This window comes from Triticum urartu, chromosome 6, assembly GCF_003073215.2.
Source record: "Triticum urartu cultivar G1812 chromosome 6, Tu2.1, whole genome shotgun sequence".
Lineage (NCBI taxonomy): Eukaryota > Viridiplantae > Streptophyta > Magnoliopsida > Poales > Poaceae > Triticum > Triticum urartu.
Window position 1 is genome coordinate 499636714 of NC_053027.1, and position 17378 is coordinate 499654091.

The 17378-nt window shown below is 45.5% G+C and overlaps 1 protein-coding gene across 2 annotated transcripts; it reads right to left on the reverse strand.

Annotated features, from left to right (window-relative positions):
- Positions 1-2829: 2829 nt before the first annotated feature.
- LOC125512527 lies at positions 2830-5379 on the reverse strand. 2 transcript variants are annotated; one of them, XM_048677623.1, is made up of 7 exons: positions 5086-5379; positions 4785-5007; positions 4510-4705; positions 4247-4385; positions 3504-4079; positions 3263-3375; positions 2830-3111 (listed from the first exon to the last, which is right to left on the reverse strand). In XM_048677623.1, the coding sequence occupies exons 1-7, from the start codon at positions 5131-5133 to the stop codon at positions 2997-2999; spliced, it is 1410 nt and encodes a 469-aa protein (XP_048533580.1). In that variant the 5' UTR covers positions 5134-5379; the 3' UTR covers positions 2830-2996. The 2 variants fall into 2 exon arrangements, with proteins under 2 accessions (XP_048533580.1, XP_048533579.1); XM_048677622.1 differs by having other exon boundaries at positions 3504-4082; positions 5086-5377.
- Positions 5380-17378: the final 11999 nt, after the last annotated feature.

Genomic DNA, 17378 nt, shown 5'->3' on the forward strand with positions numbered 1-17378 from the left:
CCAAATTAATACAATACATAAAGTTCATACATAAAGATCATACAACACTTAAATGCAACAAACAAATAACTCTTTAGCTAAAGAATTTAAATGCAACAACAAATGCGATCAAGATCGCAACTAAGGTAACAATTGATCCAACAACATAATGATACCAAGCCTCACTATGAATGGCATATTTTCTAATCTTTCTAATCTTCAAGCGCATTTTCTCCATCTTAATCTTGTGATCATCGACAACATGCAACTCCAATTCCATCTTCTCCCCCTCGATTCTTTTCAATTTTTCCTTCAATCCTCGTTTTCTCTTTCAACTAAATTTAACCTCTCGACAATAGGGTCGGTTGGAATTTCCGGTTCAACTACCTCCTACATACAAATATCTATGTCAACTTGATGGGCATAATTTGTCATAAACACGAAATGCAATGAATAGTTTTAAAAGAGAATATATCACATCCGAATCATAACCCGGACGAGGGCCGACGGGGACGGATATCAAAACCATGGCACTATGTATAACAAACAACATATGGGTAAGATAATTATACGAGTAACTATATATCCAAATCACACAAACATCAATTTTTTTATATAAAACTTCATGAACAAGAGGCTCACCACAAGGTGGTGCCGGCGACGGGACGTTGCGAGCGATCGACGGTGGTTACAACGGAGATTTAGAAGGTACTAAGTAAACCACACCTACATATGCAAACTAAGTGTTATTTTTGACCTCAAATTGCATATAAATCAAATACTAGCACATACATATAATTCCTCCCAAATTACTAAACTCAAAAATCAATCACTATATAAAGCATTGCACGAGCTAATCTAGCAATGAGAGATGAAAAGACAAATTTGCTAACCTTTGTGATCATTTGAATGGATGGGGGCCTTCAAATCTTGACAAATTTTGGGAAAAATGTGTGATGAGCTTGAGAGGAAGAGGAAAAAGAACATAGAGGAGAGGGGAAAGGGGAAGAACAGAGCGAGCTCGGGTGGACGAAGGGTCTATGTAGGACGACCTTTAGTACCGGTTCCTGATACAACCCGGTACTAAAGGTGTTGAAGGGGCCCCGGACTGACAACATCCTGCCACCACTCACTTTAGTATCGGTTTGTGGCACGAACCGGTGCTAAAGGTTCGCCACGAACCGGTGCTAATGAGAGCGGCCGACTAGCCGTTGGAACCGGCACTAATGCACACATTAGTGCCGGCTCAAATTCAAACCGGCACTAATGTGCTTCACGTTTGACCCTTTTTCCACTAGTGTTACAATGTAATTTAAGACTCACTTAGAATGCACAAATGCATGTTGCATAATAGAGAATTGTCATGAGTAGATTGAATGGATGTTAGTGAATTGATCTAAATTTAACGACTACAAAAACACACATGTTGAGATAATTAGAAGTGGTGAAGCTCACTCTCTTAGATATATAGAATGTGAGCAAACCAGAGAAAATGATGGATGTTGCATCCTACACTTCTATTATTGACTTTTCTGTAAAAATGTACTACAAGAGACACAAGATTTTTTTTGCGGGGGACACATGAAGACCACGATTGATCTAATCCGCCGTCAGAGGAGTGTGTGTTTGGATTTTTTTTTGACAAAAAGACTGTAAGGGAACCCCATACAGTATAATTGATGCAACAAACTCAAATTGCAAGTATCATGCCTTGAACCTGAATGGGTGGAAATGCATCAGCCCCTTGTCTTAGTCTGCAGTGTGTGTGTTTGGATTGCCACAAAAGTCTACCACTTTTTGTCGTGCTAAAAATTCAGGGCCTTGTTTGGATGATTGCCAACTTTCTGATATGTCAATGTTCATTTCGCAACTCCAGTTCATATTTCTAGCCAATGCGATTCACTCACGTGCAAGCAAAATCTTGACCAAAATATTCGCTTGGAGAACTAAAACCATGACAAAAATTATGAAACAAAGTGAGTAGTTTTTTCAATAACCCGATCATGGGCACAAACCAAAAGCACCCCTAAAAAACAGATTTTTTGACTCCGGGTGGTCACCGAATGACTCGGTAAAATCCCATGAAAATACTGTGTATTAACTTTCAAACCACCGGCTTTAATTTGTTATGCTATGATGATGCTAGTACATATTGAACATAACTGTTAGTATTAAGCATCGTTAGAGCATCTTCAACAGAGTAAAAACATTGTTGTGTCTAAAATATTGCTTTTTAAGGCAGTTTGGTCCCAAAACGATGCTCCTACAGATGATGTATCTGCATGCAGTGGTGTCAATTTTTCCCACACCCAAAAAATCACCTACCTTTGCTGCTTTTTGCAGCACCTCCACGGGATGTGATTTTCTTGTGGGTTTGCAAGCAAGAAGAACACGCTGAGATTAGGAGTAACTTGTAGGTAGACGTTCAGGATTACTTATTGATAAACTAATTGCGACCCTCTTAGTGTAGGATTATCTCATCTTCTTCTAGTACCCATAACACTAGTTAGGTTACATTGCTTAGATGCTTGCTGCAACCTCATGACGTAACCATTTACTATACATATGTGATGTTAGTTTTACTATCCCTGGTAATGTTATTGTTGAGTCTCAGTGACACAACAGATACCGCAACAACCGGTAAAGCTTTGCTCTAAGGCGAGAGCATGGAACGATCTACGTGGAGTTATTCTATGGATCGAGAGGCGTCTGAAGTAAAAACTATACTCCTCTAAATCTTCTGTGGATCGGTTAGATGTGGCTTAGAGGAGAAAAACATAATTTTCACTCCTCTAAAGCACCATATAAGGGATCGGTTAGAGAACACATGGAACTAGGTCGATGGGACGAATAACACGCGAGCGCTCAGACTGTCAAAGGCTAGACTTCCATCATACGTACCACATTTACACGCTGTTCGTACATACATACACATACTCTGCAGTAGAATCAGAATTAACGGGTGCCACTGACTGAACCACTACGCCAGGAGATCCCCCGATCGAACGACGAAATTATCACGCGGCACGATTCGCCGTCCTCCGATCCAGCGGCTTCTGCAGAAGAAGCTGCGCCACGGAGCGATCCATGGGGCTCCTCTCGGTCTCCGCCCACACGCTCGATGTGCTGAGCCTGCCACCAGAAATTCATCACGGTCAGCACCTGGATCGGGTGACCAACCAGAGGGCCAACGCTTCCAATCGTAGCAACAGAGGAGGATGGTGTTATCAGAAGACAAAGTTTCACAAGCTGACATGCATGTCATGTCGTGGCATGCACTTGCCTGTTTGCAGCCGAGGAGCCCACGTTCTGTTCCACTGCCTGATGCCTCTGCTCCACGCTGTAGGCCAGCCGGTACAGGGCGTCTCTGATGCACGCCTTGGTTCCCACGTCCAACTGCAAAACCGCATTTTATTACAAAGATGAACTCGGTCAGTACATGTACGTGGAGACTATAATTATTTATCACATATTCACATGAACAAGGCTATATGCAAGACGGTGTTAGAGTGAATCTCGGTGACCTGATTCATGCCTTCCTGAAGCTTCTGGAACCCGAGATGCCTCACCGGCACCGGCGCCGCTTCCGGAACAGACGATGGCCGAGCGTTCTCACGCACCCCGCCCGAGCTCCTCCTCCCATTGGAGCCAGAGTGCATGGCTGCACCGTTCAGAGCACCGTCGCCGGCGAGCGTCGAGGCGGTGCCACTCATCGGCACCTGAGGCTGCTCGCACGTGGCCAGCGGAGGGAAGTACATCTCGAGCGGGTTCCCGGCCATCTCGTCCAGGATCATGTCCGGAGTCGCACGCGGCTGACTATTCTTCGTCGAAACGTACGCCGAGACGAGGTCGTCTGCCCCGGAGCGAGCAGCGGAGGAAGACATGATGCTCTCGTCGTTGCACATGATGCTGGAGCGAGCAGCGGAGGAAGACATGATGATCTCGTCGTTGCACATGACGCTGGACGATGTTGGGACGAGCATGTCATGGAAGTCGAAGGGGCAGAGGAGGTCGGCGTCTGACAGCCCTGGGAAATGCTCGATCTCCACGGAGGAGGAAGACGAGTTCAGTGGCGTGTCCTTTCCTTTCTTCCAGGATAGCTGCTGCACAAGGCGAAGAGAGAATTTAGCATGATTCCTGGATGGGACGGAACCAAGAAGTGTCTTGTCAGAAATAATGAACCAAGACTCAGCGGTTGTAAATCCTCTGCATCATCCAACCTTCAAATTTCGGGGAAAACAATCAGCAAGATAAGAGTTCGAAGTACCTGATCGTTCGCAACATTGGACGGATGGGGGTTGTCAGAGTGGCTGCTCGGCACGAGCTGAACGTCCGGCGAGCAAATGGAGGACCACATCGGGTGATCAAAGTAATCGATCCCTAACTCAAACGCCGAATCGAGTTTTCTTCAGATCAGACGAGGAAACAAGAAAGGACTTCAGAGAAGAAGTAACGCATACTGTACAGTACGAACAACCACTTGCACAAGGCAAGAATTAAAGGGTAATTACTACTATTATTGGTACGTACCTCAGGTCTGTGTCGAGATCCTCCAAGTCATCCAGCTCAGGCCAGTCGAAGAGGAGAAGATCACTCTCTCTGCTCTTGTGCTGATCGTCCTGCGCTGGCACAGCATCGATATGACCCCCTTCTTGTGAGCAGAAAACGCCTGAGACGTTGCGGATTCCAGCGTACCCGTCGGGGGAGAACAGTTTTGCTTCCGCACCTGCACGTATTTGAAGTGTGATGTGATCTATCACGAGGAAATGAAATGTACAGACAGCAGGGTCGACGGGGCGGCATACTCATCGGGAGGAGAGCAGCGTCGTTCTTCCAAATTGCCTGTGCACATGAACTCCTCGTTTGGCGTGGTGATTCGTTGGCGCCACCACCCTGTACGGCTCTTGGATTTGCCGAGAACACGGCCCGATGGCCTGGGTAGATCTTGGATTCGCCGCGGCCATGGCCATGGAGCAGCATGGCGTGGTCGTCGCTTAGCGCAAGATCGCTCATCACAAAGTGAGCGGCCTGAGAAAAGAAGCGACCGGCCCGGCTTAATTAGACGAAGCTCAACAAGAGGATTGGACGAAGCAGACACGTGCGTACCTCGTCGCGAGGCTGGGAGCCCCGCCTCCTCCCCGCCGGCGCACGCATCGTCGACCCGGACCGCACGGCCAACCGAGGGAGCACGCAGCTAAGCTAGCGGAGCAGATCAAGCGCGTATGGGCAGAAGCGATGAGAGCGAGCAAGCAGAACACTGCTGGCGGCTATTAGGTACGTAAGCGGGCAGGAGCAGCGGCGTCTCCTCCTCTTCCTAGCTTATATCGTGCCGCTGGCTTGGCTTTGCCTTGCCGCGCCCAACATGCTACTGCTACGCTGTTCCTGTGGAGCTAGCTCTGCTCGGCCGAGTTGTTGGCAGGACGCAGAGCGGGAGCCACGCAGCGGCCCCAACGTACTTGCGATGCTTAGCCGTCCCGTCCCGTCCCGTCCGGCGAAAGGAGTTAGGCGCGCGTCAGAGGGTCGCTTACTTTCCCGGTGAGTATGAGTACGTCGACGCTAGCCACGGCCACACACGCACGCACGCACGCACGCCCTCGATCCATCCATCGGCCGGCCTAACCAATGCCGGAAACGGAAGGGGCGGGCGCCTCTTTCCCGGCGCGGCAACGGCGACAGCGACCTGGGCGCCCCGGGCTAGGGCTCGACGTACGTGCCGTTAAGCTACGCGCCCGACGCTTCCTCGCCTTGCACGGCAGCGGCACAGGCAGCAGCGCGCGGCCAGCTGCCCGCCTTTCACCAGAAGGGCGGCCGGCGGCAACGTGCGCGCGCGCGCTCGATCGGGCCGCGAGAGCGAGACGGAGACGCGTCGATCGACGACGCGTCGGGGCGGGGCGCGTGCGTGTCGGCCGGGTATTGCGGGACGCCATGGTCACTCTTGGCCCGGGATGCTAAGTTCGGCCGGCCCTTTTTGCGTCGCCGTGATTGACAACTCGGTCGAGCGGGCCGGCGGGCGAGCGATCGGGGTTGGCTGGCTAGCGACGTCGACGTCGGTCTGTTGTGTGTGCCTGTGCGGCTGTGCTCGCTTGTCTTGTGTAATCTGCATGACAATGGCGTGGTGGGGCGGGGTGACATGACTCGTGGGAACATGCTGCGACGTACCAGCTGACAGCTATGGTCGGCCGCTCTGCTCGCGCGCGGTGACTGGTCGGGCGGACGGACGGACGGACGGGACGCGTGCGTGCGTCGGTTCGGTTACTTCTGAACAGCGACCGCCCTGCAGGGCTCGCGTGCTGATTGTGCTCTACTACTAGAGCTTCTGCAAAGTAGCGTGAACGCGAAGACTCGGCCTGCCGTCGGCCCTGCTGTGCGTGCACTGGTAACACCGGTCGCATCGAACCATGTGTATATTGGCAGTGACGTGGAAACGATGACGTACGCGCGTACTTGTTCCAAATCATTTGCAAAATATGTATGCGTGGCCGGTTGAAGCGTGGCGGAAATGCTCCGACCAAGGCGTGCGGTGTAGGTGTTGAATCTGATGCAGGTCAGTCACGCGCGCTGCTGCTGTGTACCGTGCACGTTTCAGACGGGATCACCGTACCGTGAAGTCTGAAATAAACCTTATGATTATAGACGCCGTCGCAAATTAACCCCCATGTCTAAATCCCGGAAGTCCGTACCCCAACCTCTCTTATCCCGGTCGTTTTGAGGCTTCCGTGCGTATCCAAACGCCGGGATTCGTACATGGCGCAGGAAAGAGCGGGAACTGGCTGAGTCAGCTTCTGTAGGTGGGGTCTTAGGCTAAAACCTGGTCGAGCCGGACCAAGTCGCTCGCTCTCCCTCGTCTTCCACTTGCCTCTTCCTCTCCCGTGACGCCTCGGTTCCTCCTCCTCTACAACGGCGACGACAGCGAGCGGATGATCGCGGCGGCCGGCGACAACCACACCGACATAAAGAAGCAAGGTACGCCCGGTCTATCTTCCCTCTGTATTTACAGGTTTTTTCTTCCTTTCTGGATCGGTTAGGTTTAGGGTTTTTGAAGGGTGAAGCCATGAAAATTTGGGGCCCTAATCGGTCGATTTGCTGGTGATTTATGTTGTCAAGTGTAGTAATCATTTTGCCTATCTTGCAATGTAGGTTCTTTCTGTTGAATCTATGGACCCGGCTTAGATTTTGAATGTCAAATTTCATATAGGGAGGCAATTTGTTCGTATTGGTCCTTTTCTAGACTATGTTGGGGGAGATGTGGCCTACTCTCATATTGAAAGGGACAAGCTTTCCTTGCCAAAGGTGAATGGATTTGTTGCAAATCATATGGCAGTTAAGGAAAGCATAAAATTTTTCTTTCTTATGCCTGGCAGAGAGTTGGTTAATGGGCTCATGTTTCTGTATGATGATGCTGGGTGCATGAGAATGTCAGATCATACAACTGATGGAGGAGTTGCAGATATTTATGTGGAGTACAATGGGGAAGAGGATGAAGAATTAGAGGAGGGCAGTGCAAGTGGGTCTGATTTTGATGATGAAATTAAGGATCACATGGAGAGTGGAAGTGAAGAAGATATGCCTATTATCATGAGTGTTGAAGAAGTGCAATTGGAACATGTGGATGGAGAAGAAGAAATATTTGAGCAAGTGTTTGTCCCCAATGACACTGGTGTTATTACTGCAGTCATAAGCAGCCCAATGAAAAGGATTTCTCAACAGTGCAATCCTTCTCAGAGTTCACAAGTGATCAATCCTTCCCAGCCTTCAACACATATTGCACTAGCAGTGCAAGCAATGAAGGAAATATGCCCTAGAGGCAATAATAAAGTTATTATTTATTTCCTTATATCATGATAAATGTTTATTATTCATGCTAGAATTGTATTAACCGGAAACATAATATTTGTGTGAATACATAGACAAACAGAGTGTCACTAGTATGCCTCTACTTGACTAGCTCGTTGATCAAAGATGGTTATGTTTCCTAGCCATTGACATGAGTTGTCATTTGATTAACGGGATCACATCATTAGGAGAATGATGTGATTGACTTGACCCATTCCGTTAGCTTAGCACTCGATCGTTTAGTATGTTGCTATTGCTTTCTTCATGACTTATACATGTTCCTATGACTATGGGATTATGCAACTCCCGTTTACCGCAGGAACACTTTGTGTGCTACCAAACGTCACAACCTAACTAGGTGATATAAAGGTGCTCTACAGGTGTCTCCGAAGGTACTTGTTGGGTTGGCGTATTTCGAGATTAGGATTTGTCACTCCGATTGTCGGAGAGGTATCTCTGGGCCCACTCGGTAATGCACATCACTTAAGCATTGCAAGCATTGCAACTAATGAGTTAGTTGCGGGATGATGTTTTACGGAACGAGTAAAGAGACTTGCCTATAACGAGATTGAACTAGGTATTGAGATACCGACGATCGAATCTCGGGCAAGTAACATACCGATGACAAAGGGAACAACGTATGTTGTTATGCGGTTTGACCGATAAAGATCTTCGTAGAATATGTGCGAGCCAATATGAGCATCCAGGTTCCGCTATTGGTTATTGACCGGAGACGTGTCTCGGTCGTGTCTACATAGTTCTCGAACCCGTAGGGTCCGCACGCTTAACGTTTCGATGACAGTTATATTATGAGTTTATATGTTTTGATGTACCGAAGGTTGTTCGGAGTCCCGGATATGACCACGGACATGACGAGGAGTCTCGAAATGGTCGAGACATGAATATTGATATATTGGAAGCCTATATTTGGATATCGGAAGTGTTCCGGATGAAATCAGGATTTTACCGGAGTACCGGAAGGGTTACCGGAACCCCCCGGGGGCTAAGGGCCATAGTGGGCCTTAGTGGAGAAGAGGAGAGGCGGCCAGGGCAAGGGCCGCGCGCCCTTCCCTCCTAGTCCAAATAGGACAAGCTGAGGGGGCGGCGCCCCCCTTTTCTTCTTCTCCTCCACCTCTTTCCCCTCTTCTCCTAATCCAACAAGGAAAAGGGAGGGAGTCCTACTCCCGGTGGGAATAGGACTCCTCCTAGCACGCCCCTCCTGGCCGGCCGCACCTCCTCCCTTGCTCCTTTATATACGAGGGCAGGGGGCACCCTAGAGACACAACAATTGATCGTTTGATCTTTTAGCCATGTGCGGTGCCCCGCTCCACCATAGTCCACCTCGATAATACTGTAGCGGTGCTTAGGCGAAGCTATGCGTCGGTAGAACATCATCCTCATCACCACGCCGTTGTGCTGACGAAAATCTCCCTCAACACTCGGCTGGATCGGAGCTCGAGGGACGTCATCGGGCTGAACGTGTGCTGAACTCGGAGGTGCCGTGCGTTCGGTAATTGATCGGTCGGACCGTGAAGACGTACGACTACATCAACCGCGTTTTGCTAACGCTTCCGCTTTCGGTCTACGAGGGTACGTGGACAATACTCTCCCCTCTCGTTGCTATGCATCACCATGATCTTGCGTGTGCGTAGGAATTTTTTTTGAAATTACTACGTTCCCCAACAGTGGCATCCGAGCCAGGTTTTATGCGTTGATGTTATATGCATGAGTAGAACACAAGTGTGTTGTGGGCGATATAAGTCATACTACTTACCATCATGTCATACTTTGGTTCGGCGGTATTGTTGGATGAAGCGGCCCGGACCGACATTACGCGTACGCTTACGCGAGACTGGTTCTATCGACGTGCTTTGCACATAGGTGGCTGGCGGGTGTCAGTTTCTCCAACTTTAGTTGAACCGAGTGTGGCTACGCCCGGTCCTTGCGAAGGTTAAAACAACATCAACTTGACAAACTATCGTTGTGGTTTTTGATGCGTAGGTAAGAACGGTTCTTGCTAAGCCCGTAGCAGCCACGTAAAACTTGCAACAACAAAGTAGAGGACGTCTAACTTGTTTCTGCAGGGCATGTTGTGATGTGATATGGTCAAGACATGATGCTAAATTTTACTGTATGAGATGATCATGTTTTTTAACCGAGTTATCAGCAACTGGCAGGAGCCATATGGTTGTCGCTTTATTGTATGCAATGCAATCGCCCTGTAATGCTTTACTTTATCACTAAGCGGTAGCGATAGTCGTAGAAGCATAAGATTGGCGAGACGACAACGATGCTACGATGGAGATCAAGCTGTCGTGCCGGTGACGATGGTGATCATGACGGTGCTTCGGAGATGGAGATCACAAGCACAAGATGATGATGGCCATATCATATCACTTATATTGATTGCATGTGATGTTTATCTTTTATGCATCTTATCTTGCTTTGATTGACGGTAGCATTATAAGATGATCTCTCACTAAATTTCAAGATAAAAGTGTTCTCCCTGAGTATGCACCGTTGCCAAAGTTCGTCGTGCCCAGACACCACGTGATGATCGGGTGTGATAAGCTCTACGTCCATCTACAACGGGTGCAAGCCAGTTTTGCACACGCAGAATACTCAGGTTAAACTTGACGAGCCTAGCATATGAAGATATGGCCTCGGAACACTGAGACCGAAAGGTCGAGCGTGAATCATATAGTAGATATGATCAACATAGTAATGTTCACCATTGAAAACTACTCCATTTCACGTGATGATCGGTTATGGTTTAGTTGATTTGGATCACATGATCACTTAGAGGATTAGAGGGATGTCTGTCTAAGTGGGAGTTCTTAAGTAATATGATTAGTTGAACTTAAATTTATCATGAACTTAGTAGCTGATAGTATCTTGCTTGTCTATGTTAATTGTAGATAGATGGCCCGTGCTGTTGTTCCATTGAATTTTAATGCGTTCCTTGAGAAAGCAAAGTTGAAAGATGATGGTAGCAATTACACGGACTGGGTCCATAACTTGAGGATTATCCTCATTGCTACACAGAAGAGTTACGTCCTGGAAGCACCGCTAGGTGTACCACCTGCGCCAGCAACTGCAGACATTGTAAATGCCTGGCAGTCACGTGTTGATGACTACTCGATAGTTCAGTGTGCCATGCTTTACGGCTTAGAACTGGGACTTCAACGACGTTTTGAACGTCATGGAGCATATGAGATGTTCCAGGAATTGAAGTTAATATTTCAAAAGAATGCACGGATTTAGAGATATGAAGTCTCCAATAAGTTCTACAGCTGCAAGATGGAGGAGAATAGTTCTGTCAGTGAGCATATACTCAAGATGTCTGGGTACTGCAATCACTTGATTCAACTGGGAGTTAATCTTCCGGATGATAGCGTCATTGACAGAATTCTTCAATCACTGCCACCAAGCTACAAGAGCTTCGTGATGAAATATAACATGCAAAGGATGGATAAGACGATTCCCGAGCTCTTCGCAATGCTAAAGGCTGCAGAGGTAGAAATCAAGAAGGAGCATCAAGTGTTGATGGTCAATAAGACCACTAGTTTTAAGAAAAAAGGCAAAGGGAAGAAGAAGGGGAACTTCAAGAATAACAACAAGCAAGTTGCTTCTCAAGATAAGAACCCAAGTCTGGACCTAAGCCGGAGACTGAGTGCTTCTACTGCAAGCAAACTGGTCACTGGAAGCGGAACTGCCCCAAGTATTTGGCGGATAAGAATGATAGCAAGGTGAACAAAGCTATATGTGATATACATGTTATTGATGTGTACCTTACCAGAGCTCGCAGTAGCACCTGGGTATTTGATACTGGTTCTGTTGCTAATATTTGCAACTCGAAACAGGGACTACAGATTAAGCGAACACTGGCCAAGGACGAGGTGACGATGCGCATGGGAAACGGTTCCAAAGTCGATGTGATCGTCGCCGGCACGCTACCTCTACATCTACCTTCGGGATTAGTATTAGACCTAAATAATTGTTATTTGGTGCCAGCGTTGAGCATGAACATTATATCTGGATCTTGTTTGATGCGAGACGGTTATTCATTTAAATCAGAGAATAATGGTTGTTCTATTTATATGAATAATATCTTTTATGGTCATGCACCCTTGAAGAGTGGTCTATTTTTGATGAATCTCGATAGTAGTAATACACATATTCATAATGTTGAAGCCAAAAGATGCAGAGTTGATAATGATAGTGCAAATTATTTGTGGCACTGCCGTTTGGGTCATATTGGTGTAAAGCGCATGAAGAAACTCCATATTGATGGACTTTTGGAATCACTTGGTACTTGCGAACCATGCCTCATGGGCAAGATGACTAAAACGCCGTTCTCCGGAACTATGGAGCGAGCAACTGATTTGTTGGAGATCATACATACTAATGTATGTGGTCCAATGAATGTTGAGGCTCGCGGCGGGTATCGTTATTTTCTCACCTTCACAGATGATCTAAGCAGATATGGGTATATCTACTTAATGAAGCATAAGTCTGAAACATTTGAAAAGTTCAAAGAATTTCAGAGTGAAGTTGAAAATCATCGTAACAAGAAAATAAAGTTTCTACGATCTGATCGTGGAGGAGAATATTTGAGTTACGAGTTTGGTCTACATTTGAAACAATGCGGAATAGTTTCGCAACTCACGCCACCTGAAACACCACAGCGTAATGGTGTGTCCGAACGTCGTAATCGTACTTTACTAGGTATGGTGTGATCTATGATGTCTCTTACTGATTTACCACTATCGTTTTGGGGTTATGCTTTAGAGACGACTGCATTCACGTTAAATAGGGCACCATCGAAATCCGTTGAGATGATGCCTTATGAACTATGGTTTGGCAAGAAACCAAAGTTGTCGTTTCTTAAAGTTTGGGGTTGCGATGCTTATTTGAAAAAGCTTCAACCTGATAAGCTCGAACCCAAATCGGAGAAATGTGTCTTCATAGGTTACCCAAAGGAGACTGTTGGGTACACCTTCTATCACAGATCCAAAGGCAAGACATCGTTGCTAAGAGTGGATCCTTTATAGAGAAGGAGTTTCTCTCGAAAGAAGTGAGTGGGAGGAAAGTAGAACTTGATGAGGTAACTATACCTGCTCCCTTATTGGAAAATAGTTCATCACAGAAACCGGTTCCTGTGACACCTACACCAATTAGTGAGGAAGTTAATCATGATGATCATGGAACTTCAGATCAAGTTGTTACTGAACCTCGTAGGTCAACCAGAGTAAGATCCGCACCAAAGTGGTACGGTAATCCTGTTCTGAAGGTTATGTTACTAGACCATGACAAACCTACGAACTATGAAGAAGCGATGGTGAGCCCAGATTCCGCAAAATGGCTTGAGGCCATGAAATCTGAGATGGGATCCATGTATGAGAACAAAGTGTGGACTTTGGTTGACTTGCCCGACGATCGGCAAGCCATTGAGAATAAATGGATCTTCAAGAAGAAGACTGACGCTGACGGTAATATTACTGTCTATAAAGCTCGACTTGTTGCAAAAGGTTTTCGACAAGTTCAAGGGATTGACTACGATGAGACTTTCTCACCTGTAGCGATGCTTAAGTCTGTCCAAATCATGTTAGCAATTGCCGCATTTTATGATTATGAAATTTGGCAAATGGATGTCAAAACTGCATTCCTGAATGGATTTCTGGAAGAAGAGTTGTATATGATGCAACCGGAAGGTTTTGTCGATCCAAATGGAGCTAACAAAGTGTGCAAGCTCCAGCGATCCATTTATGGACTGGTGCAAACCTCTCGGAGTTGGAATAGACGCTTTGGTAGTGTGATCAAAGCATTTGGTTTTGTACAGACTTTTGGAGAAGCTTGTATTTACAAGAAAGTGAGTGGGAGCTATGTAGCATTTCCGATATTATATGTGGATGCCATATTGTTGATTGGAAATGATATATAATTTCTGGATAGCATAAAGGGATACTTGAATAAGAGTTTTTCAATGAAAGACCTCGGTGAAGCTACTTATATATTGGGCATCAAGATCTATAGAGATAGATCAAGACGCTTAATTGGACTTTCACAAAGCACATACCTTGACAAAGTTTTGAAGAAGTTCAAAATGGATCAAGCAAAGAAAGGGTTCTTGCCTGTGTTACAAGGTGTGAAGTTGAGTAAGACTCAATGCCCGACCACTGTAGAAGATAGAGAGAAGATGAAAGATGTTCCCTATGCTTCAGCCATAGGCTCTATCATGTATGCAATGCTGTGTACCAGACCTGATGTGTGCCTTGCTATAAGTTCAGCAGGGAGGTACCAAAGTAATCCAGGAGTGGATCACTGGACAGCGGTCAAGAACATCCTGAAATACCTAAAAAGGACTAAGGATATGTTTCTCTTTTATGGAGGTGACAAAGATTTGACACTGATCTGGACGATTCTAAATCGCAAACCGGATACGTGTTTACATTGAACGGTGGAGCTGTCAGTTGGTGCAGTTCTAAACAAAGCGTCGTGGCGGGATCTACGTGTGAAGCGGAATACATAGCTGCTTCGAAAGCAGCAAATGAAGGAGTCTGGATGAAGGAGTTCATATCCGATTGTGACGCCCCCGATTCAATCGTACACTAATCATACACGCAAACGTGTACGATCAAGATCAAGGACTCACGGGAAGATATCACAACACAACTCTACAAATAAAATAAGTCATACAAGCATCATATATATGTTAATTCATATATGCCTTTTATTAATTCAAAATGCCTTTTATTAATTCATATATGCCTTTTATTAATTCAAACTTGCTTGTATTAATGCAAACCTGCTTCTGTTAATTCAAACCTTGCCTTTTATTAATTCATATCAGCTTCTATTAATTCAAATTTGCTTGTATTAATGCAAAACTGCCTTTTGTAGGGATTAATTAATAGCATGAGGTATTACTTGCCTAGGGCACAACATAGGATCTGTGCTAGGCACATTTTGCCAATTAGAGAAAGAAGCATAAAGATCATGAACTACTGAAAAGGTTCTAGGCAATTGCCAAGTCTTCTAACAGAGAGGATTTCAACTATAACAAGGCCAAGCTTGCTCAAAAGACTACTAAAGGTGCAAAGGATATTATGAGGACAGAGCCAAAGCATTGGGTGATACGTCTCCAACGTATCTACTTTTCCAAACACTTTTGCCCTTGTTTTGGACTCTAACTTGCATGATTTGAATGGAAGTAACCCGGGCTGACGTTGTTTTCAGCAGAATTACCATGGTGTTATTTATGTGCAGGAGCAAACGTTCTTCGAATGACCTGAAACTTCACGGAGACACTTTTCAGAAAATAAGAAAAATACCTGCCAAAGATGAAGGCCAGGGGGCCCACCGTCTTGCCACGAGGGTGGGGGGCGCGCCTGCCCCCCTAGGGCGCGCCCCCTACCTCATGGGTCCCCTGTTGCCTCTCCGACTCCAACTCCACCTCCATATATTGAGTTTTGGTGAGAAAAAAATCAGAGAGAAGAAATCGTCGCGTTTTACGATACGGAGCCGCTGCCAAGCCCTAAAACCTCTCGGGAGGGCTGATTTGGAGTCCGTTCGGGGCTCCGGAGAGGGGAATCTGTCGCCATCGTCATCATCAACCATCCTCCATCACCAATTTCATGATGCTCACCGCCATGCGTGAGTAATTCCATCGTAGGCTTGCTGGACGCTGATGGGTTGGATGGGATCTATCATGTAATCGAGTTAGTTTTGTTAGGGTTTGATCCCTAGTGTCCACTATCTTCTGAGATTGATGTTGCTATGACTTTGCTATGCTTAATGCTTGTCACTAGGGCCTGAGTGCCATGATTTCAGATCTGAACCTATTATGTTTTCATCAATATATGAGTGTTCTTGATCCTATCTTGCAAGTCTATAGTCACCTATTATGTGTTATGATCCGTTAACCCTGAAGTGACAATAATCGGGATACTTACCGGTGATGACCATAGTTTGAGGAGTTCATGTATTCACCATGTGTTAATTCTTTGTTCCAGTTCTCTATTAAAAGGAGGCATTAATATCCCTTAGTTTCCTTAAGGACCCCGCTGGCACGGCAGGGTAGGACAAAATATGTTATGCAAGTTCTTTTCCATAAGCACATATGACTATATTCGGAATACATGCCTACATTATATCAATGAACTGGAGCTAGTTCTGTGTCACCCTAGGTTATGACTATTACATGATGAACCGCATCCGGCATAATTCTCCATCACCGATCCATTGCCTACGAGCTTTCCATATATTGTGCTTCACTGATTTACTTTTCTGTTGCTATTGCTATCATCACTACAAAATACCAAAAATATTGCTTTTACTATTGTTACCTTTTGCTACCGTTATCACTACTATCATATTACTTTGCTACTGAACACTTTGCTGCAGATATTATTCCAGGTGTGGTTGAATTGACAACTCAGCTGCTAATACTTGAGAATATTCTTTAGCTCCCCTTGTGTCGAATCAATAAATTTGGGTTGAATACTCTACCCTCGAAAACTGTTGCAATCCCCTATACTTGTGGGTTATCAAGACCATTTTCTGGCGCCGTTGCCGGGGAGCATAGCTCTATTCTTTGAGTCACTTGGGATATATATCTGCTTATCATTATGAAAAACTTGAGAGATCCAAAAACCAAGATCTATCCCTCAACTACAAGGGGAGGTAAGGAACTGCCATCTAGCTCTGCACTTGATTCGCCTTCTATTTTGAGTAAGCTTGCGACATCTACACCTTCTTCTGTTATTTGTTCCAATACGTCGCATGTTATTGATGATGCTACTTCTGCTATGCATGATACTTATGATGAAACTACCTCTATGCCTGATACTACTATGCCACTTAGTGTGTTTCTTGATGAACAACTTGCTAGGGATAGAGAGATAGAAAATATTGAATCTGATGATACTGATGAAAGTGATGATGAAGAACCACTTGCTATTCCTAAGGGTTATGTATTTGATCAAGATGCTTCTTTAGCCATTTTAGCTTGCAGAAATATAACTGATCTTAAAAGATTATTAGCTAAATGGAGTAAGCAATCCCTAAATGCTAGAATGAAACCTGACCCTGCTTTTGCTACTTCACCTATCTTTGTTACTGATAAGGATTATGAATTCTCTGTTGATCCTGATATAATTACTTTGGTTGAATCTTATCCTTTTATGGTTATGAATCTGAAACTGCTGTGGCACATCTTACTAAATTAAATGATATAGCTACCCTGTTCACTAAAGATGAGAGAACTCGCTACTTTTACATCCTTAAAATATTTCCGTTCTCATTAAAGGGTGATGCTAAGATATGGTTTAATTCTCTTGATACTGGTTGTGTGCGTAGTCCCCAGGATATGATTTATTACTTCTCTGCTAAATATTTTCCTGCTCATAAGAAACAAGCTGCTTTAAGGGATATATATAATTTTGTGCAAATTGAAGAAGAGAGTCTCCCACAAGCTTGGGGGAGGCTTCTCCAATTACTTAATGCTTTGCCTGATCATCCTCTTAAGAAAAATGAAATACTTGATATCTTTTATAATGGACTAA

Excerpts from the sequence above, each read along its gene's own strand:
- LOC125512527 (XM_048677622.1), bottom strand. The coding sequence starts at position 5,133 with ATGCGTGCGCCGGCGGGGAGGAGGCGGGGCTCCCAGCCTCGCGACGAG. Across the intron at positions 3,376-3,503 it reads TTCAGGAAGGCATGAATCAG|TTGGACGTGGGAACCAAGGC; the intron begins GTCACCGAGATT and ends GCGGTTTTGCAG. Across the intron at positions 3,112-3,262 it reads GGCTCCTCGGCTGCAAACAG|GCTCAGCACATCGAGCGTGT; the intron begins GCAAGTGCATGC and ends TTCTGGTGGCAG.